This window comes from Metarhizium robertsii (genome assembly GCF_000187425.2).
Source record: "Metarhizium robertsii ARSEF 23 chromosome Unknown MAA_Scf_14, whole genome shotgun sequence".
Lineage (NCBI taxonomy): Eukaryota > Fungi > Ascomycota > Sordariomycetes > Hypocreales > Clavicipitaceae > Metarhizium > Metarhizium robertsii.
The window spans coordinates 27,278-48,674 of NW_011942154.1; the positions used below are offsets into that span (position 1 = coordinate 27,278).

Sequence of the window (21,397 nt, forward strand, 5' to 3'; positions counted from 1 at the left end):
GCTCTACGGAACTTGTACACAAGACGCGTCCCATGATCTTGGTGCTCTCTCGTTTTCCAAAACTTAGCCCCGGCATGCCTGTCCTACCCGCCCGCTGACCAAGACTGGGAGCAGGAAATGAAGCCCCCAACTGCTGACCTGTGCCATGCCCATACCCCGAACCTTACCAAGGCCACGTCGTGCCGTGTTATCCGTGCACCAGTTTCTTTTTCTTAGTCAAACGAGCTCTGCGGAACAATCCTGCAGGTTGCAGAAGACGCGGAGAGCGCCACCTGCCAATGCCGTCGCGATGCTGCGCGCCCCATGTCTCCGTGTCACAGTGATGGGAATGATGAGGTCTGGTTTTTGGGAGGCAGGTTTGAAAAGGGGGTTAGCCATACGGAGTAAACTCGGTCAAATTTGCAGGGAAATTAGGGGAGCAATTACCTTGTGACTGGAACGCGACCTTGAGCGAGAAAACAAGGGCTTTGTGTGACTCTCGCATGCTTCAAATGTTGTGCAACGGGCAGGATTTCAATAGTACTACTCCGCACTACTCCGTAGACCAGACCAAGACAAAGTCAGACCAAACCCTGCAGTCCGCTCTATGTGTTGCACAGGGTACAAGGATGTCTGGTATAAATACATGAAATACTATGGCGTGCTTCTGGCGCAAGCTTCGGGCCGACGGTATAAGTTGCATTTATGAAACGAGGAGCAAGCCCTTGGAAGAAATCAAGTTGCCATGTGTGCGTAGCCTGCTTGTCCCTTGTTAGGTCTTTTCATCTTGTTGTTCCCCGCTCATTGGCTTTTTTCCCTCTTCATTTCCATAGTTCTTTCATTCTTCACTCAATCTTGTCATTCACAAGTCAGAATGGTCGCAGTGTCGGGGATATGGCTCCTCTGCCTGTCTCTAGCCAGCCTTTCACAGACGACTGCCGCAACAGAGTCGAAGCATGGCACTTCGGTGTCGCGTTCCGATAGCTTCTTGTTCCAGTCAAGAGCTATTTACCCCAAAGGCGTAAAGCTCAACTCCACGTCGGAAGACGCCACGCTCGCGGAAGCTCTCAAGCTTGTTCAGGAAGCTTCCAAGCAGCAGGGCGACTACAACGCGCACCGCGTGGCCAACCCCAAGCGCAACGAGGAAATCTCCAAGGCCTCAGCTGCGCGCAGCAAGAGAGCTGCCAACGCCGGGCCTCGGGCTCCGACGCTGACTCCTGCGCTGCGCAAGGCAGCGGCCATAATCGCCGAGCACCAGGCCAAACAAAATGCCAACAAGACACAGCCAGAGTACCCCCAACCACGTCATCTCAAACCGCGTACTGGCAGCAGCAGAGGCAGCCTCGACGCCCGTGACTTGACGTCAAAGTACTGGCTGCAGGACATCAAGCACACTGGCCTGGCGCCCATGGGGGCCAACAGCTCATGGCCCGTCTTTCGAGACGTGACCAACCCCATGTTTGCGGGCGGCGCCAAGGGAGACGGTGTTCACGACGACACGGATGCCATCAACGGTGAGTCCAAAAGCCACGATTCGTAGAGCCTAATTAACGTCTGGTCATGTATCAGCTGCCATCGCCTACGGCGGCAACTGCGGCGAGGGCTGCCTCTCCTCCTCGGTCAAGGGCACGCTCGTCTACTTCCCTCCCGGAAAGTACCTGATTTCCACTCCCATCAACGCCATGTACTACTCGCAGCTCGTGGGCAACGCCAACCACGTCCCTACCATCGTCACCAGCAAGGACTTTGTCGGCCTGGGCGCCATCCAGAGCGACGTCTACATTCCCAACCAAAACGGCGACGAGTGGTACATTGAGCAGTCCAACTTTTACCGCCAGGTCCGCAACTTCAACGTCGACATTCGCCAGACCACGACCAAGAAGACGGCCGCCTTCCACTGGCAGGTGGCCCAGGCAACCTCCATGACCAACGTCTACATCTACGCCAGCACGGATCCCGGCACCACCCAGATGGGCCTCTTTACGGAAAACGGCAGCGGCGGCTTCATGTCGGACGTGTACATTAGCGGCGGCAAGTACGGTATTTGTACGTTGGCCCTCATGAACTTGTTACCTACTTGGACCTGACAAGGTGCAGACGGCGGCAACCAGCAGTACACTGTCCGCCACTTTGAAATCTCCGGACAGACGGACAGCTGCATCGCCCTCATCTGGGACTGGGGCTGGACGTGGTACGGCCTCTTCCTCGATTCCGCGCCCAACGGCTTCAGCCTGCTGAACCACGAGGCCGACGGCGCCGCGAGAACGCCGACCGGCTCCGTCTACGTCATGGACTCGCTCTTCTTGAACATGAAGACGGGCATCAAGACCAACGCGCTGAAAAAAGACATCAAGGAATCCACCATCATCCAGCTCGACAACGTCCGCACGTCCCATGTTGATACCATGATTAGCGCCACCGACGGCTCGGCCGTTGAGCTCCCCCCCGGCGACGACATTGGTCACGTCGTGGTTGGCAACGTCAAGATTGGTGGCCAGGCGTTCGGCCAGTACAGGTAAGACTAGATGCATCTTCATCTTGAAAGTCAAGTTTGCACCACAGCGCGCAGGCTAACCGCAGCCGCCCCCGACCAGCGTCGACGTGGATGCCCCTTCCGAGCGCCTCCTCAATCAATTTACGACAATGTACAGCAGGAAGCCCTACTACATCAGGCAGCGTCCGCAGTACGAGGCGTTTACTCTCGACGACATCATCAACGTCAAGGACCACGGCGTCAAGGGTGACGGGGTCGGCGACGACACGGCAGCCATCAACTCGGTCATGGGCATGGCATCGACGAGCAAGCTCATCTACTTCCCTGCAGGCTCGTACATTGTCACGGGCACCATCCATGTTCCCTCGCACGCCCTCATCACCGGTGAGGTCTGGTCGCAGATTGTGGCCAGCGGCCCCTTTTTCCAGGACATGAAGAATCCCAAGCCCATGGTCAAGGTGGGCAACGACGGCGACCAGGGCACTGTCGAGATTTCAGACATGCTCTTTACGTCGACAGGCTCTCTTCCTGGCCTGGTGCTCATGGAATGGAACGTGGCCGCTGAGCACCAGGGCTCCGTCGCCATGTTTGACGCGCATTTCCGGGTTGGCGGCGCCTACGGCTCGAGTAAGTATCCAACACTGAGGTCTCTGCTGTTCCGCGGTATACATCAGTGTAAATTAACCGCCGTCTTTCTAGAGCTCACCCTGGCGGACTGCCCCAAGGTCACCAGCATCCCCAGCGCCTGTGTGGCAGCTTCCATGCTCTTCCACGTCACGCCCAAGGCCAACGGCTACTTTGAGAACGTCTGGGGCTGGGTGGCTGACCACGATCTTGACGACCCCAAGAACACCATGGTCACTGTTGCGGTTGCTCGAGGCTTCCTCATCGAGTCCAAGGACGGCCCGACCTGGCTGTACGGCACCGCATCCGAACACAGCATACTGTACCAGTACAATTTTTACAACACGGGCAACCTGTTTGCGGGCATGATCCAGACCGAGTCGCCCTACTTCCAGTACACAGACGCCACGTCGTCTCCCGGTCCCTTCAAGGACTCCCTGGGCGTCTTCAGCAACGATCCCGACTTTTCGGAAACCTGCAACGGCTCCAAGCTTCAATGCGACTTCTCCTGGGCGGCCATGTTCAGCCAGGTCAGCAACGTCACCATTGCCGGCGCTGGCCTGTACTCGTGGTTTGACGCCTACGATCAGTCGGTCTGCGTGGACGCGCAAAACTGCCAACAGCGGCTCATCTTTGACCAGGGCGGCAACGGCGAGCTTTGGGTCTTTAACCTCGTGACGATTGGCTCAGTCGAGATGATTAGCGACGACAGCGGCGCCATAGAGACGGCAAAGGAGAACACGCAGGCCAACGCTCATCCCTTCTGGAGCGCCCTGGCTGTCTGGGGAGACGAGAGCGATCCCCTCGTGCCGCTCTGCGACGAGGAGGACACTGACCCCGGCTGCCTTCACAACGACGCCTGCGATCTCAGCAAGGACTTTGCCGACATGGACGCCCTGGTGGCCGCCCAAGGATCTATCCCGCCAGAGTGCGCGCCTTACTACGTGGTCAACGCGCTGAGCAACTTGCTCGAGCGCAGCCTGGGCGCGTACGACGGCGCAAACAAGGGCTACGACGCCGTCTGGGAGTACTACGCCGAAGGCTTCCGCGGGTCCGTCGACGCCATGATCCGCAAGTTCACGGCCGACTCTACGCCCAGCAACCGCAACGGAGGCCCTGGCATCCGCTACTTTGACTGCACCATCACGCTCGACGGAACCGACACCACCAAGCAGTGCCCCTTTGACTTTTACGAGCTCGTCTTTTACCAAGCCTTTGACATGAAGTACACACTGCGCGACGCCGACGGCTTCTACAAGGACCTCAACAAGACGTTTGGCATCGCCAAGGACTGGGTCGCGTTTTACGACCTTGACAACTCGAGCAACCGGTGCATCGGCGGCGGCGGCGGCGGCCATCCCGGCAACGGCCCGAGCCCTCTTCGCCGTCGCCACGTTGACAACCACCAAGAGGACCAAGATGACGAGGGTGCCGGCCAAGAGGATCAAAACACCCCCTCCAAGCTCCAGAAGCGCTGCGGCCGCACCGGTGCGCGGTTCTACGGCATCCCCAAGGGCAAGGATAGCTACGCCGTTCCCAACCCCAAGGACGCCATCAACAAGGTCATGCCCCAGATGCTCGACCTGCAGATCCAGCTCGCGGCCAGGCAGGCCCAGATGGCCATTGGCGACTTTAACGGCTCGGCCAGCGACGTCGGCCAGGCCCTCAGCTTGCCCGTCTTCATGATGGCCGAGTCGATTGAGCAGATGAAGGAGGCCAAGGAGACGGGGCAAATGATCAAGAACCAAAAGGACCTCGAGTTCTTTGAGAAGATGCTCGGCGTCATCTTCATGTTCCTGCCCTTCCTCGACGCGCTGTCGCCCGAGCTTTTGCTCTTTGAAGGCATGGCGACCGGCCTCGCCTTCCTGGGCAACACGGCCCTCGCCATCCAGGACATTGTCGAGCATCCCGAAAACGCCTTCATGGACGTTCTTGGCATCGTCATGGACGGCGCCTTTAGCAGGACGGGCAAGGGCTACAAGACGGCCGCCGACGCGAGAAGGGGCATGAGCAGCGACCTGATTAAGAAGTCGGGCAAGACCATTGAGCAGCTCGACGGCAAGCTTCAGGACGTGCTGGGCAAGGCGTGCGCCAAGTGAGAAGTTTAGTCTTGATTACAATGGGAGAGTAATTTGCGTAAGATATTGCTTTATTAATCTCAACTCTTGTCTGCTGTTTGATTGCGCGGCAGGAATGTCTACCATGTCATCCCACAAATCCTCCCTGGGCAACGCCCCCGACGGCAGCGTGTGATGATAGTAAGATGGCTTAAAGTATTTTGGCCAGAATCCTGCGTACTCCCAATCGATGATGGCTCGGACTCGAGGTTCATTATCGTCGACTTCTTAGACGACTTCCTCATTCCCTTCTATTCTTCAAAGTAGCATGTATTGACGTACCTGCCAAAATGATTTACACCTTCTTGGTTACTGCAGGGATTCACCAAGAAGGGGTGCGAAAAGGGCCTTACCGCAGTGGTACCCTGTCAAGCATTTGTGCCAGTACTTGATTAATCCGGAGAAGGTCTTGACTACTACCTTTCTCGCAAGCGAAAAGCTTCCTCGGGTCTCTAAAGATAGGTGGGCGGCTTCGGAACTGAAGGAGGCCAATCAGCCTTGAGTCGATAGTACGGCCGACCCGACATTGGAGGTTGAGTTTCTTGACGGTTAGAAGAGTGTTGAGGAGCACGCATCAATGTGGAAAGAACCAGCCGTCCTCCATACATTTTCGCCCCTGGGGTGAGATTGTAGTAGCTTTATGCAAAGCGTTACGTTGTATTACAGTTTATACATCTTGGCCACCAGCATTTTCACCCCCAGGGGCGAAATATGGCAGTATAATTCTAGCCCGGTAGCTCACTGACCCAACATCCAAAGGCTGGAGAACACACTGCTATTATCGGCTGTGTGACGTTGTTTTGCTCAGCGAAAACACAGACGACATATTATACTCTATCCACCGACTCATTTAAGGACGGTATTGCAACTATATAGGTGTAGACTGATAGCTCGAGAGGTGGCGCGATGCTGTTTCTGTCCTTCGAGAACCGTTTCCCAAGCGGCCTAGGGGCGTCACAATGTTCAACCAATAGCCCCTATGGGAAAGGCAGGTTGATGATATCGAGGGGCTTGGAGAGCGATGTCACGAGCTCTCCTCGCAAGTCGATATTGGTTATAACGAGGAATTTGCCTATTTGGTTTCTGATGCGGCACGGTGAAATTAATGCTCATCATTACATCTTACCTTACTTCATTTACTGACCGAAAGTGACAGCTACCTCGCCAAAGCTGGCAGATACAACGCCCGCGTCCAGCTCCTCCACCACGGCTTCCACCACTGTAGAGATGAAGAATCCACCCGGCACACTAATCTCTGCGTCATGATGGGCCATGTCTTCTGCGAACGGAGCCAAGACAAGAGAGCCCTTGAATACAATGACGTGGTCCTGCGAGTGAGGCAGCCTCATCCTGATCCAATACACTCCGAAGTTGTTAACGCCCTAAGAAACTCGGCCTTGTCCATGGTTGAGTGCGGGCAAAACCTCGCAGCGGCCGTATGGTGCTTAATTAGTTGACGAGCATGGGAGGAGGTTTGCGGGGTGGAAACGTTGCCTCCCAGGCACTGAGCACCTTGACCAGCAAAGCCTCTTGGTTCTGGCCTGCAATTGCGGCGAGACCAAAGGCCCTGCCGTTAAAGTCGAGGTACGATAGTGGCATTCCTGCTATGGGATATCCTATATGAGAATAAGCCGAAGATCATGATGAACTATTTTGCATCGCACCAACCACTGCCAGTCGCCATGCTGGTCAAGAAACTGTCAGCTGGACCAATGATGACATCAACTTGGTACTTTTGTAGAATGTGGTCTACTCCGTCCCCTCTTGCAGCATTTTCGAGGTGCTTTAGATGTCTATTATAATCTTGCGCGGAGACGTGCCTCTCTTGAGCTTCAATGAAGAGGTCCTGTCTAGGGTGGTCTGTATGCTGTTAGTGAGTGGCGTGTGTCAATGTGATGGGACAATTACTCACGGGTGGGCAGCTCTTGGTCGGCATGTTGTTTGTTGAAAGAGATTATATCCTCGAGACTGCGAACTTTGCTCTCGTTCAAGTCTTGTAGAAACGAGTTGAGTTGGGTCTTGAGGTCAGTCTCTGCTTTGATCAGCAATGCCCTACTGCTCCTAGGCCGTTGTACTTCTCAACGCACGTATGATGACTGTTTCGCTGTTTTCCCCATCTAGTTCAAAGCTGTCCGGTGTAGCCAGCGGAACGTTTGCCGCGAATCTCTTGGCTTTGCCCTTGATGATGTCGTATGCTCCGTTGATGTCGTGAAGCTGAAATGCAATTTCAGCGGATATTTGCCAAACAGACGACTTTGTTTTAGACTTACTATTTGTTCTGTGGCCTCGGTTACCGGTTTCACAATTGTATCGGGATATTTCCACACCTCTGGGTCGAGTGTGCCCACCGAAATATCCTCCCAAGAGCCCGTGATATTATGCACCAGCGACTTGGATCCTTGATTGCTACGTATGGCATCTAGCACCACGACCAAGTCATAGACAGTCTTGGCCATGGGACCAGCAGAGTCAAAGTGGCTCGAGATGGGCACGATACCGTCTTGCGGAACAAAGCCTATGCCTGGCTTAATGGTGTACAGAGACGCTCTTCCAGCAGGGCAGATGAGCGATCCGTCGGTCTCAGCACCGATCGAGACGGGCGCGTAGCCGGCGGACACGGCCACGGCTGATCCCGTGGATGAGCCCGAGGGATTCTAGAGTGACGATGCGTAAGCAATAACTCTTGCGCAAGGATGACTGTGAGGTGGGTTGCCTACACTGTGGCCGTCCTTTGAGTCGTCGGGGTCAAGTCCGCCACGCACGTACGCAGACTGCGTTTGACCACCGACAGCGGACCATCCGCTGGGCATCATGGAGCCTCTACATGAGTGACATGAATTTAGCTTGCAAGCCAATCGTACGAGCATGAGAGAGTGCTGACCGCGAGTTGGAGAATTCCTTGACCGCTGTCAGACAGACTTGCAGTTCAGTTGGACTGGACATGTACTCACACTCAAATTGGACTTGCCCAGGATGATGGTGCCAGCGGCAATAAGCTTCCCATGTCGTGTCCGGTTGGCCACAATGTCAACCTCGTGTCAGAGCGGGTTGTGGGGAGATACCTTTTCCACTACGGTGGCACTCTTGCGAGGCTTGGATCCCTGAAGGGAGAGGCTTCCGGCTGTTGTGCCTAATCCGAGGCTTGGGTGAGTGGCTATCGAGTCCTCCAACGACAGCAGAGTCAGCAGCGTACCCGAGAGCAGTCGGAGACTTGCCCAGGACACTTGCCTTGATGATGATGGGGATGCCGTGGAGAGGGCCGCGAATACTACCAGCCCGTCGCTCCCGGTCCATTTGGCCGGCTCTCTCGGACAAGAGGTGCGTCGGCGTGATCTGAATCATTGCGTGCAAGTATCCATCGTGCTTGTCAATCTGAGCGAGGTAGGACTCGACCAAGCTGCGGCTCGTGACATGGCCCTGGGCCAGGAGACTCTGCAGGCCCTTGATGTCGGCCGTCAAAACGTCGATGCTCGCCGCAAAACCCATGGTGAAGAGGAAAAGAAGCGTCGCAAGGCCAAAGAATCGCACGGTGAGGCCGATAACGAGGACAACAATCATGGGAATCTGTCTCTGCTAATGTATCAGTGAGCATGACAGGAGGAGGGGTCTGGTAGCGCTGGTAGATCAAATTCTTACAATGGCCATGCGCGAAAAATGAGCACAAGAAAAGACATGACTTGGAGGAGTCCGGTATTATTTCCGATGCGTCAAGGGCGACCATGTGACCTGGTGTGAGCGGCTCCTCGACACCTCAGTGGCTTTGCATTTCGCCGTGCTTTTCTTTTTCGTCCATGTCGGCATCACATCTGCCCTCAAGTGCTAGGTCTGCCGCACTTGTACCTCTCACCTCCCCGAAGGCGAGCACCAAAGATGCTGACTTCTTGTTCGGTGCAGTACCTGTCTAGTGCGCGTGCATACATGTCAACTGGTATCATCCTAGCAGACCGAGACAGGCGCCCCCAGGCGAGGCTGCATTGCTGGCATTTGCCATTGGCCGACCTGACACATGCACACAGTATCGTGACTACTGTGCCTCGTTGGTTCGCCCAGAGGCACAAGAGTGTTTGCCCTGGTTACACCATGGCGGAAGAAATCGCACATTGACACGTCGCCATGAATCGCTTTTCCATCCCGTCGACCAACTCCACTTACTGCTCGCGGCCTTGTGTGCGTATTGGGCTGCATCATGGCCTCATTTCTACCTCACCAACGGGATGCAATGCTGCCGACAACTCACGCACTCATCGAGCGTTTATGCTTTCATGGCGATTCAATGGTCACCGGAAGGAACATACCTATTCGGAGCAAAAAGCTCATTTCTTTGGGGGTTATGAGCTTTGTTGCCTCACGTCACAGTCAGCCCCTTGGTCCACCCCAGCCTTCTCGTCTGCAAGTTTGATGCAAAAAAGCAGTTTGTGACGGGAAAGTCGGGGTTCGGTGCAAGCAAATAGAGGTCAACGGTACGGCTTCTCGGTCGCAAAGGCAATATTGGCCTTGGTGGCTCGGTGAGTTTGCGGTTTGTCGCCTGAAGCCATCTTGTCATGCAGGTATATGTGCAAGTCGCACCAGACAGAAGTTTCATGGAAATGGCGAGACGCATGCTGTATGACTTTTGTTTAGGGTAGGCATCTTGCGGAGGCACGGGGTTATTAGTGTTACAGCGCGCTCATGCACACAGCTGCATACATGCCGTGTAGATCGGGTGTCGTATAAAATTTCCCAAAAGGGTTTAGTAGAAATATCCAGGGCGGGAACCCCTTGACTCATAGCCAATAGCATCTCCACGGTCACGGCACTCGCCTTCCCCCGCTCTACTAAGCCAGCCGTATGGCAAACATGGAATCAACAGACTACGCCAGGCTTTCTTCCCTGTTCGTACATGAGGCCAGCTGAGTGCGAATTGACCACGTCCCAAGAGACATGGACAACACTAATGGTAAAGCCTCTAACCGTACCGTCAGCCGTAATAGATCGAAGCTATCGAGGGCATCAGGGCACCGCTCACGCGGCGGCTGCCTCACGTGCAAGCAGAGACACGTATGTGGTATTCTGATGGAATGTCTCGTGGTTACTCACAGATCCCAAGGTCAAATGCGACGAGGCGAGGCCAGTATGTTCGAGATGCTCTCAAAAAGGTTGGCCTTGCAAGGGGTATTCTCAGTCCCTAAAGTGGTCATACAAGCATCAGCCGAGGGGAATGGACGCGACCCGTCAGATTCTGGAAGCGCCTTTAGGAGCTACAAAGACACCAGCCGACTCGTTAGTGCAGGGCGACCACCGAAGACAAAGGCTATTCTGTACTCACTTTGATCACCACTCTTCTACTCCCGACCCAATTGTCTGTACGCCGTCCTATCTCATGGATCTCGACTGTCTGGAGAGTACCGACCAGGCTTTTCAGGGTGATGCCGGCCTGTCCTTCACCGAGTTCCATGATTTTGGCCTTTGGCCAATGGACTTCTCCACAGCTACAGTACTTGGGCCAGATGCAGAGTCAAGGCTAGGCCGAAACCCAGAAGAATGCCTCACACCAGACTTGGGGGCATTCCTGGACGTGCAGCATGTACAGTCTGTTCCCAATGAGCCGTTAGGAAGAATGACGGACTACGCTGCACAGCTTATAGCGCATTGGTTCCACGAGGTCTGTCCAGCGTGGTCTGGCTTCGATTCTATCAAAAATATGAATAGAAAACTTGCCGAAGACCTGTGGCATAGTTCCTCCGCCGTCTTCAATTCACTTCAAAGCATGTCGGCTAGTTTCCTCGCTGCCAGGCTACCGCAAATGAGACCTACCGCTTTCCGTTTGTTGAAAACGGCAACATTGTGCATTCAAGCAGAAGTAGAGGAGCTAAAAGGCAAGGCGCACCTCGATACAGCACCAATCGGAGTAATTTACTCGTTACTCTGTCTGGGAACTACAATCTGCTGGTTAGACGCTCGTAGGGTCGGCTGGCCCTTTCTTCAAGACGCAAAGAGCTTACTTGGGCGGACCATGCAGCAGGACTGCCACTTGTCGGAGGGAGACGCTAACATACTCGACTTTTTCAGCAAAAGCCTGGTATACTGGGAGATGCTAATCTCTTTCATATATGATCCGGAGCCAGGACTTGCTCAGCCGAATCTTGTTGGGGCATCCAATTTTGATTCGATACCCCATCCATGGACCGGAATCTCATCGTTTACCTCCCGTCTCTTTACACAATCAATGAGCGTGTGTAGAACCTACCGATCTCGGAATTCACTGTCATCTATAGGGGGAACCGGTCTACCACCTGCTAGGGAAGTTGGGGAGGCAGAAGAATTGGAGAAGCATCTTTTACAACTGCAGTTATCGCCAAGCCCCTTAATCGAGGATACGGGCGACCACCGTACCCCTTATTTCCATCTTTTACACGTGGCTGAGGCCTATCAACTTGCTTCGTTGCTCCAATTATACATCACATTTCCCGACTTGGTTTCTTCACGAGTGCCTCTAGAGCACCATCATTCATATGAGGGGAATGTCATGTGGTACAAATGGATTGTGCCCCTGGCCCTGCGACTTACAGAAGTATTAGAGCGAGTTCCGCCTGACTCGGGAAGCCTAGTAATTCAGCCATTACTTTATGTCTGTGCCGCCACTGGGCTTCGGTGCGACACTGTTCCGAAGCCAGGCAACTACCAAGACGGCGTTAAAGAATCGGGCAGGCCTTCAAGACCAATGGAGTGCATTTTGGATTACGTCAGTTTACTTGATAGGCCTGCTGAAAACCACGAAAGAGAAGAATACTTGGTTACGCAGCTAGCCCTAAACGTCAGCCAAGCCCGCAATTTCATTATGAGACGCATTAGCGTCTTGAAGGACAATCTACACCCTGTGCCGGTCCGGGTCACTGAAAAACTTGTCAAGGCTGTTTGGACTGCCTATGATGAAGAGCCTCAGGGCTGTGTGAGCGTTCACTGGCTTGATGTAATGGAACAGAAGGACCTCCGAACGCTGTTTGGTTAGTGTTGGGAGAGGAGCTAATATACTTGCATGTTGGAAGATTGACTCTCCAAGTTGATAGTTTCCTGAAGTTAGCGATAGCGGCTTATGTCAACCTATTCTTCTCCGTGGCCCTATGCCATCCATGGGAATAGCTTGATCTACAAACTTTTGGAAGGCTTACACGATGACAAAGTATGACGATTCCTCAATGTAAAGCAGAATATAATGACGATAATAATATCAGGGCCACTTTTTTAACAAGTTTTAATCATTCATGGTCAATACGGCTGAGAAAATGTATTCAATTGCGCAACTTTAGTAGCCTCACAGTTATTCTATGTCTGTGCTTTAGCTCAAAATATCACATCTACCTATCAAGCTGCATAAACGGTCCAACACGTTGCTATCCGCTCCGAGATATTAATAGCCATGACATCATGTTATTTTGCATCATCGCATTCAGCCGAATAGCCGGTCAAGTGTTTTTTCAAATATAGTCCTATATATTGGAATTAGTCACGGTAGATGAGCCTCTAGGGCGTGCGTGGCTTACGATGGAGGCTGTGCCTCATAATTACGCTCATAGTCTTCAATAGAATCTTGATCCTTGTTCAGATCTACTTCCAACGGTTTGTGAATCTTCGTTTTATGAAACAGCTTCCAGAAAACGTACAAAAGGGGTACAACCGCGACCATGGTGTAACTAAATGCGTCCATAGATGATGTGATTTACTGTTGAGAAGTAAGCCCTTTTTGATACTGTTGAAATAAACTTACGAGAAAAGAAAGTCTGGTACGTTCCAGTGACCCTCCAAGGGAAGAAATACTGCATATCCGCCAACCAGAGCCATAACAGCAGTGCCGATGAGTCCATACCAAGCAGTGTAGGGCATGAAAAGCCCCCGGTAAGGCAACCTATTACGGTCAAAGGCCTGCGCTTTTAACGCTCGATAAAAGCATAGATATGTAATGCATGCGCAAGCAAAGTTGATTAGCTGGGACGCCGTAACCAGAGATACAAGCCAATTCAACACAACTACACTGCTCTGCGAAAGCTGAAGGAATGAGAGTAGCGAAATAACAAGAACACTAGCCACGCAATAAATCGGAACACCCTTACTGGTGCATCTTGTCAGAAAGGCCGGAGCTTTATGGTCAAGCGCAAGGCCGTAAAGAGATCTCGAGGCACAGAATAGATACGAATTTCCAGCTGAGAATGCCGAAAGAAGAACTACACCGTTAACGATATGAGGTAGAACAGGTATATCTAGCCTTTTCATCGCTGCAACGGATGGGGCTGCGGCGGCTCCTGGTTGTCCGGTTTTGAAAGCGGCGGCCATACCAGCATCGTCGTAGGGTACCAAGATTCCAACGCATAAGGAACCTAGGACGAAGAAGAATGTTAAGCGATAGAAGACGGCCTTGAAAGCCCGAGGTAGGACCTGCCGTGGGCTTGCTGTTTCTCCGGCAGTCATAGCGACATAATCAGGGCCAGCGATTGTGAATGACGCTAGCACCAGACAATGAAGAAAACCAAACCATTTACCTAATGCACCTTCATAGTAGAGTTCGGCAAAGGCCCCTGGAGTGTTCCAATACCGAAAGCCGAACACATCGCGTTTGGGATTTCCACCTACCATTACAATGAACGTGAATAGGATAAGTCCCACAGCAAGTAGGACCTTTCCCAGAGCAGCCCAAAACTCAACTTCACCAAAGTAGTGTACCGCTAGAAGGTTTATCGCAAAGTATAGCACGATAATGACAATAATCATGACAACAGTCGGAATGGCATCTGTCCAGAACCGCATGATAATATTACATGCTGTCACTTCAAAAGGTACCAGCATGGCTTCGAGGATAAAGAAGTTCCAACCAGTGGCGAAACCAAGTGCGTCGTCAACATACCGGCCAGCAAAGCGAATAAATGGAGACGATATAGGTGTATAGGAAACCATCTCAGCTATACACATGGTGACTGCGAGGACAAAGGAACACCAGAATGTGAAAGCTATAAAGAGGCTGCCGGGGCCACCTTTAAGCAGACCTTGGCCTATTTGCACCTAACATGTTGCAGCTGGGTCAGTAACACAGCCTGGACGATAAAGATGATGCAAATCAAACAGAAGTCATCACACGACCGACAAGGTATCAAAACTGGGCTAGGAGATGCGTACGAAGAGAACGGTGCCGATAGTGCCTCCAATGCCCATAAGTTGAACATGGCGACCTTTCAAGCGTCGGTGCGTATTATCTTCACGGTAAGCCTGCGATAAGCGTAATTGCTGGGCATATTCAATCTGCACACTCGATGCTGTCGTACTATCCAACGTCTTCTCTGGATCCTTAGAGGAAGGGCTCGCATGGGATGAATCAACCGGCAAGGCCATTGTGATGGGAGAACGTAAATTCACCCTGACAGAGAAGAATATTGGGACAAGAAACTCGTCGTCAGATTTCACGGCCACAGAAATGAGGTGGTTAGTGGCATCTACTCAAGTTAAGGTCTTTTCCTGGCTGAAAGTAGCAACGTCGTGCCTTTTCTATTAAATCGCCACGACGAGTCATTCCATTAGCCAATCAGCAACCAATACGGAGACCCCGCGATCTGCCAGCAGAGTACGGAGCCTCTAATGAAACTCTACCGGTCGTCACCCCTGTCTATCTATGTCCTCGACAAAATAAGCCATCTCTGATTCGGTGAAAGTGCTGGTTCGAGTGTTTGGTACTGTAGCGCGTAAAACTTTTCCTTAAATAGTTAAGATCGGCGCGACCTAACCCGGCGCAAACCAGCTAATCAGAGAACCTTTGTAAGGCAAAGGATGCATTTAGTTAATGTAACTGGTAAGCTGAGCAGACCCCAGCAAGGTTGCCCATGTAGGATAAATCAGGGATTGTCTTGTGTAGTGCATTGGTCTTGAATCGCCCTGAGTCATTTTTGTCGCAACTAGATTATAGGGCGTAGTTCTGTCATGCTCTTGGGACCCCTTGTCGAGGTCAATAGCGCAACTACATTTTTAAAACTCGAGAAGGGCACGGGCGCACAGTGAGGCGCCATTCAATATCTAGTGCATCTTGCTGCTGAGCTCATAGGGGACAATGCAACTCACAGTACGATTTTGGCTTGTGAGCTTGGCTTTAGGCATTTCAGGAATTCTGTTTATCCAAGAACTTGAGATTGAGTGAGCAAAGAATGTAGTGCAATTCCAACTAGAATAAAGGAGTGTGCTTTAGCGTCATGAAGCGGTGGATTCATGCGTAAGAGGCGGCCTTGCTATGTTGAGGCACAAAATAAACCAGCCCTTTGTCCAATCCTTGGAATTAAGCCAAAACCTCACCCACAGCTACTGCGCTGCTCTGCACATGGAATGGAGAATGCCCTTCTGTCTTTTCTTTTTCGAACTGAGCGGAACACAGCTCAAGGACGCGCTTATGAAAGTCTGCAAAGCCGTGTCAAGGCGCAATCCAGAAAACTACAAGAAGAAATGGTAATAATCTGGACATTAACTTACAGGCAACACCATTCTCCTTTTGTGGATTGAGGAGGCCTTCCGAGTAGATGCCGACATTATAATTTGTCTGTGCCTTCTCGCACAGCTCAATATCCTCAAGAGCAACGTTACGAGCAAAGCGGTAATAATTCTCAAATTCCTCGCTCTCGAGAGGCGCCTGGTGATAGTAATCGAATTCCATACGTGACTTTCCAGGTTCTTCTGTGGGGTTGATGCGCCAGCAAGTCAAACCACCTGCGTACATGCTCAGCGTACAGTTTGGGAAGAAGTAGAAGAAGAGTCCCGCCTCCTTCAGTCCCTTCGCTTGGCTGCTGGACCCAGCCATGTGCTGGGAATAGTTGTGCTTATTCACCACTTGATAAACGGAGGGCTTGTAGATCTTTGCAAATTCGGGATGTGCGTATGCGCAGTGAAGACACTCCTGATACGCATCGACTGCAGCCTTCCAGTTGTTGTTACTTGTGTATCTGAGGGGACGCCTCAGAGGAAACTGGGTGAAGTCTGCGTGTGCAGTCAACGCCTCAAACCCCGGGAAAAAGTCCTCAAAGGCACATGTCTCGTCAGACAGAGTCAAGAAAAGGAGACCTGTGGGGGTCAAGTGGCTTCGCATTTCCGAACCCTGGATAGACGTTAGGATCACATGGAAGGGCAAAGCGAAGTCAAGGGTCGACGATGAGATTTGCTTTGGGGATTCAGATTTTGATTTAGCTCACATTACTGTCCTTGAACACTTTGATGGACCTCCAGTCACTTTCCTCTCGGCGAACCGTAAAGTCAACCTGGGCGAGCTCGTGCTTGTAATCCATTTGCTTTTCAGGAAATTTTGTGACAGCACCAAGTAATACCCATGACTGTAATGTTATCAGAAAGACTCTCGGAAAAGGTCAAGGAACATACTTTGAAGAAGACTGCCCGTTTCTCCAGGCTGCCGATGCCACTGCTGGTATACCAGGACGCAGGAAGAGTTGTAGCACAATCGCCCATTTTCGAGACTCGGTTTCTGCCTGGTGTAGAGTGAAGGGTTTACTAGTTTGCAAATTGCTGAGAAACCCTCAGAGGATACGAGTGACGAGATATAAACGTAAAGTATGCATCTTGGCCCTATGTTTATCGCCTTCAGTCGAAGCAATTGCGAAAGAGTGGTGGTCACGAACCCAAAGATGTTACGGTGATGATGGCAGAATGTGGGGCAGTTGACCTTTTTTGTCGATCCCGATCAGGAAACATTTTACGCAGAAAGGGGTAGTGCATGACTCCCAGCTTCGGAGCATGTAAGAGGGTGGGGAAAGATTTGTCAACTGGTTCAGGTGATGCGTCCTCTTCGTAAAGATAAGCCGTAGTCGGACATAGACGGGCTTTTATAAGCTATGCAGCCTACATGGCTTGCATGTGCAGTCTGGTAGTATAGCCGTAATCGTTGAATTTGTGTCGCTTAGTGTCTCACAGTTCACGAAATGACCATCCTCATCCATTCTAGGCATTCATGGTAGTCATGTGTGGATAACCGGCATTGAATGGGTTTTCCAACATGGGAAATACTTTACGAATCCCTGGCTACAGTCTTTGTTTCCATCATCCGCTACAAGACCTTGCTACGTCCTGAGCTTCTTATTTGGTTCATGGCCAGCCTCTAAGCGGCAGATTTGCTCTCATTCCTCCATCGAGGTGCATCTATTATTTTCGGACTAGGTCAATCTTTTTTTAAATATTTTTGGTGACCATTAGAAAGACCACAAATTCAATGTTTCAAGAAAGCATTCCCTTCCTTACTCTGTCAGGCACCCTTTATGTCTTGGTGGTATCTTTATTCTTTAATGTCTGGCTGCTGATTCGAAAGCCCCCCACGACTGAGCAGCCGTCGACAAAAAAGTCGAACAGTGCACTTGCACTGAATCTACCCAAAGGATGGTGGTCAGATCCAGATCGTTTCCAAGCCGAGAGACGGGCAATTTTCAGTCAGGTATTTGTCTCAGTGTCGACATGTCTTCCAATCTTGGACTGACTTGTCACAGTCTTGGATGTGTGTGAGCCATCGTGGACGCTTCCGGAAGGTCGGTGACTATATCGTTTATGAAGTTGCTGGGTTCCGCTTCTTCATGATTTTAGGCAAAGACATGATTGTTCGTTCTTTTCACAACGTATGTAGACACCGTGCTTTTCCAGTTGCTAGAAAGCAATCTGGCTCTGCACTGGTGCTTGGATGCAGATATCACGGCTGGAGCTATGACACGAAGGGCACACTCGTCAAGGCCCCCTATTTTGATAACCTTCCAGGCTTCGACAAAAGTCAAAATAGCCTCTTCGAGATTCATACAAAGGAAGACGGATATGGATTTCTTCACATCAACGTTAGCGCCAGGGAGGATGTGGCCACTACGACTCCCCCAGAAGCTACCCGGAGCGGGGAACTCGGCCAAATCAAGCTCGACTCTCACCTGATTGATACCATGGAATTTAAGGGAAGATTCAACTGGAAGGTTATACGTAAGTTCTTTCTGTCAAACTTGACCAAAGCTGCGTCAGATACGATGTACTCAATCACAAAGCAGTCAACAATCAACCGAGGAAATCTTCGACAGAAGTTTCAACTAAGGACATTATGGGAACCTTATTATCCCAAAGCCCGCATTCTGTTGGAAAGATGGGCTTTTTCCCTTTAACGACTGTACAGACTATGTCTAATGGGCCCTTCTGGTACCAACTTACCTACTCTCCTGAAACATCCCAGCAGACAGCAATGCGTTGCGACGTATACTCCTCTATTGCCTCAAAAGACAATGAATTTGAAGATGCCACTAAGATATCTCTTATGAATGAGCTGAAGCAAAATATAAGAGAGTTTGAGAAGCAGCACAAGCAGTTGACTACTTCTGGTTACCACTCAACCGGTGCTAATGGTGTGTATAGCAGGCTGACTTTGAAAATATCTACGCTAACAATTCCTAGATTCACATGTGAACATTCTTCGCATGGTAGAAGGGCATCTTGGGCAGGAGAAAATCAGAGGCTGTGAAATTAAACCGGCTACTGTTAAACAACAGTTTCAAAGCGAAGCTTTCACCAAAGCTGACCAAAGTGAGTTTTCCTTGGTGAGATTATAATATTTATTGTGTTATACCCTATAGAGAAATTAACGTATTTTATTAGTCTGCCAGGCGATGGCATGTGGTAATGAGAAGCTTGATTGGTGATAGCATACCCCCTGGACTTCACCAGTGTATCTTGTGAATATGTCCTTTGGGCCCGCAAGTCTATGCTGTTGAAAAAAAGCTTTGTCTGTATATATATATTCTTTGTGTTTCAGAAGAAGAATTTATGTCTATGTTATCAAGCACAACTACCTCCACAGAATTGGTAGCTAATTTGACTCGTCATCGATTTGTCCACCAGATTCTGCCGGGCAGTGCGGACGCTGCATGACAGATTAAGATTTCACAGCTATATCCAAGTATGGGAAGGGTATCTCAAGGCCACTCACTACGGTCAAGGAAGGCCCATGCCCATAGGCCGAGAATGACGACAACCATCAGACCATACAGCGACCAAAAACGTTTCATGGTGGTTCCAAAAAACCAGGGAGGCGCTGGAAGCTACGAGATATTCAAAGCGGGAACAAGAGACGATTGACAGGCCAGTTAAGGTCACAGGCATTTTGGTAAAATACTCTGCAAACAGAGAAATCTAGAAGTTTCGTTTGTTTGCGAATCAAGAACTGGGGTCAGGCACAATGTATTAGCTAGTCTTTGATGCAAATATTGTCTAAGCCCAGAATGGTGTGCAAATAAACAGGCTGCCCTATTATTATTAGCAGCAATACTGGGGGAACTTACTCTGTCCTAGGGAGTGTTCTACCCAAGACCTGGACTTCTAAATGTCATTCATGGCGGTTTCACCAAAATGTCATCATGGGTATGGTCCTCTTGCGCCAGGGCAAGTGGGGCAATATATTACGAGGCCGGTAACGACATTGCATATTCTTTTCATTAAAGTAGCCCATAATAGACGCCAGCGAGCTTGACTCTAGTTAGCTCATACTTGCTGATTGTAATGCACTTCTTCACATGGATCAGCCTAATTATATCGAGTACGCTGTGGATCGACTGCACTTCAGTCACACGACTTAACCGACATGACATTAATGTCAGATGTTCTATGCTAACGCTGCGGTTCTTGCGGCAACTCTACGTTTTTGGTCTCCTCTTGCTAATACAAACTTGTGATAAAAACCATGAATCTCTTATCAAGAGCTAATCGCGTGAGGCTGAACGGCTCTCCTGTTTCGAAATTTGACGCACAGCCCTGGATGAAATATCCTGAAGCTGTGAAGTGTTTTGCAGTCCTCCTAGTCATGTACCCGCTATGGTTACTGACTTGATTACGGTGTAGTCTTCTAATTGATCCCAAACTTTGATCCTTCTCGCCCAAAACCAGACTCCTTGATTCCTCCAACAGGGGTAGCTGCATCACTAATCATTCCAGTGTTCGCGCCCACCATACCAGTCTCTAGCGCATTAGAGACTCGGAAAATGCCATCAACATCACCTCTGTCAATGGCCGCAAGCCACCTTGACAAGCTCCAGTCCCGGACGATAGTACTTGTATTTTGACCCCTCAAAATCCGGATACCCGTTGGCGACCAAGTGGACTAGCCACGGTTCAATACGACTGCACGAGGCTCTATCCGCCACGAAATAACTACATGGCTAGGCATGATTCAATTAAACGTGTCAAGGAGAGGAGAAACATTGAATGCACCATGGTCCAGCAAAGGATGAATCACGAAATGCGGGATGCGGCCGTCGCCCATTGGTTGCCACTTAGGATTCAGGAACCTCGAGCACCAAACACCGTCCAACTCATGCCACGACTCCGTTGACAGAGTCGACGTTTTTCCATTATTTTTATTGTGAGCCCTTCAATTACGCATGTCCGCTAGCCAAAAGACCAATGCCTTGGTTTTCGTCGTCGTACAAATTTCCAGACGGCTTGTCATCTAAGCGTCCTCTCCTTTATTGTATTCGGCAGTAATAAACCCATCTTCTTCTACCGACAGAACCTGGATAAAGAAGAAAGTGAAAAAAAAAAATCAGCCTCACGAATACGTCTTGAAAGGATTTGGTAGGCAATGCTACACCTACATGATTATGCCTTTTAATCTCCTCCAGCACATCGTCGGAGAATGAGCCCGCGTAGCCGTGAAACCCAATAGACTTGGCGCGGTATGTGTGCTGAATGCCTTGTCCATGGTCCTTGCCGTCCCTCTTCTTTAGGCTGCGCTTATGCAAATCCCTCACCCAGTTTAAATGCGTATCAACATGTCTATCGTGTAAGCCTTCTGCTAGAATCACAATGTGGCTGTAACAGTATTAGTATCTGGTACTGGAGATGGTTTATATAATATACTTAATAAGATAGATTAGGTTTCTTACCCTCGTTGTTGGCTCGCCTTATTCTCAAATAAACCAGGTGCTGCTACTGCTCCTCCTACTGCCTTTTGAACAAGAGCAGGTCCAAGGGCCAGCGCCCAAATAATACACTTCTTCATTGTGGCGTATAATATAAAAAGATATGATATGGAACCTCGTACAGCGTAGTAAAGACTATAAAAGAATATATAAAAGCCAGTGTTTAGAGTAATAAGAAGTAAGTGTATTTTTATAAATAACACAGCCAAGGTGGCAAGTTTTTATAATAACTGTAGCCC

The 21,397-nt window shown here is 50.6% G+C and overlaps 7 protein-coding genes across 7 annotated transcripts; 3 read left to right on the plus strand and 4 right to left on the minus strand.

Annotated features, from left to right (window-relative positions):
* Positions 1–853: 853 nt before the first annotated feature.
* Positions 854–5,196, plus strand: MAA_07488 (exo-1,3-beta-D-glucanase; the record flags this gene model as incomplete). The annotated part of the gene is made up of 5 exons (XM_007825486.2): positions 854–1,493; positions 1,549–2,025; positions 2,077–2,494; positions 2,574–3,100; positions 3,173–5,196. The coding sequence occupies 5 exons, from the start codon at positions 854–856 to the stop codon at positions 5,194–5,196; spliced, it is 4,086 nt and encodes a 1,361-aa protein (XP_007823677.2).
* A 1,467-nt stretch (positions 5,197–6,663) lies between these two features.
* Positions 6,664–8,859, minus strand: MAA_07489 (Amidase; the record flags this gene model as incomplete). Its single annotated transcript, XM_007825487.2, has 8 exons — positions 6,664–6,830; positions 6,883–7,074; positions 7,127–7,246; positions 7,302–7,428; positions 7,485–7,868; positions 7,932–8,034; positions 8,408–8,787; positions 8,851–8,859. 8 exons carry the CDS (start codon positions 8,857–8,859, stop codon positions 6,664–6,666), a joined length of 1,482 nt encoding a protein of 493 aa, XP_007823678.2.
* A 1,552-nt stretch (positions 8,860–10,411) lies between these two features.
* On the plus strand, positions 10,412–12,202 carry MAA_07490 (uncharacterized protein; the record flags this gene model as incomplete). The annotated part of the gene is made up of 1 exon (XM_007825488.2): positions 10,412–12,202. One exon carries the CDS (start codon positions 10,412–10,414, stop codon positions 12,200–12,202), a length of 1,791 nt encoding a protein of 596 aa, XP_007823679.2.
* Positions 12,203–12,954: 752 nt separating this feature from the next.
* MAA_07491 (Amino acid/polyamine transporter I) lies at positions 12,955–14,571 on the minus strand (the record flags this gene model as incomplete). The annotated part of the gene is made up of 2 exons (XM_007825489.2): positions 12,955–14,244; positions 14,359–14,571. 2 exons carry the CDS (start codon positions 14,569–14,571, stop codon positions 12,955–12,957), a joined length of 1,503 nt encoding a protein of 500 aa, XP_007823680.2.
* Positions 14,572–15,502: 931 nt separating this feature from the next.
* MAA_07492 (c6 zinc finger domain containing protein) lies at positions 15,503–16,677 on the minus strand (the record flags this gene model as incomplete). The annotated part of the gene is made up of 4 exons (XM_007825490.1): positions 15,503–15,621; positions 15,694–16,312; positions 16,407–16,544; positions 16,591–16,677. 4 exons carry the CDS (start codon positions 16,675–16,677, stop codon positions 15,503–15,505), a joined length of 963 nt encoding a protein of 320 aa, XP_007823681.1.
* Positions 16,678–17,434: 757 nt separating this feature from the next.
* Positions 17,435–18,794, plus strand: MAA_07493 (iron-sulfur cluster-binding protein; the record flags this gene model as incomplete). Its single annotated transcript, XM_007825491.2, has 4 exons — positions 17,435–17,653; positions 17,706–18,177; positions 18,243–18,590; positions 18,640–18,794. The coding sequence occupies 4 exons, from the start codon at positions 17,435–17,437 to the stop codon at positions 18,792–18,794; spliced, it is 1,194 nt and encodes a 397-aa protein (XP_007823682.2).
* Positions 18,795–20,686: 1,892 nt separating this feature from the next.
* MAA_07494 (serine protease 2) lies at positions 20,687–21,238 on the minus strand (the record flags this gene model as incomplete). Its single annotated transcript, XM_007825492.1, has 3 exons — positions 20,687–20,749; positions 20,832–21,048; positions 21,123–21,238. The coding sequence occupies 3 exons, from the start codon at positions 21,236–21,238 to the stop codon at positions 20,687–20,689; spliced, it is 396 nt and encodes a 131-aa protein (XP_007823683.1).
* Positions 21,239–21,397: the final 159 nt, after the last annotated feature.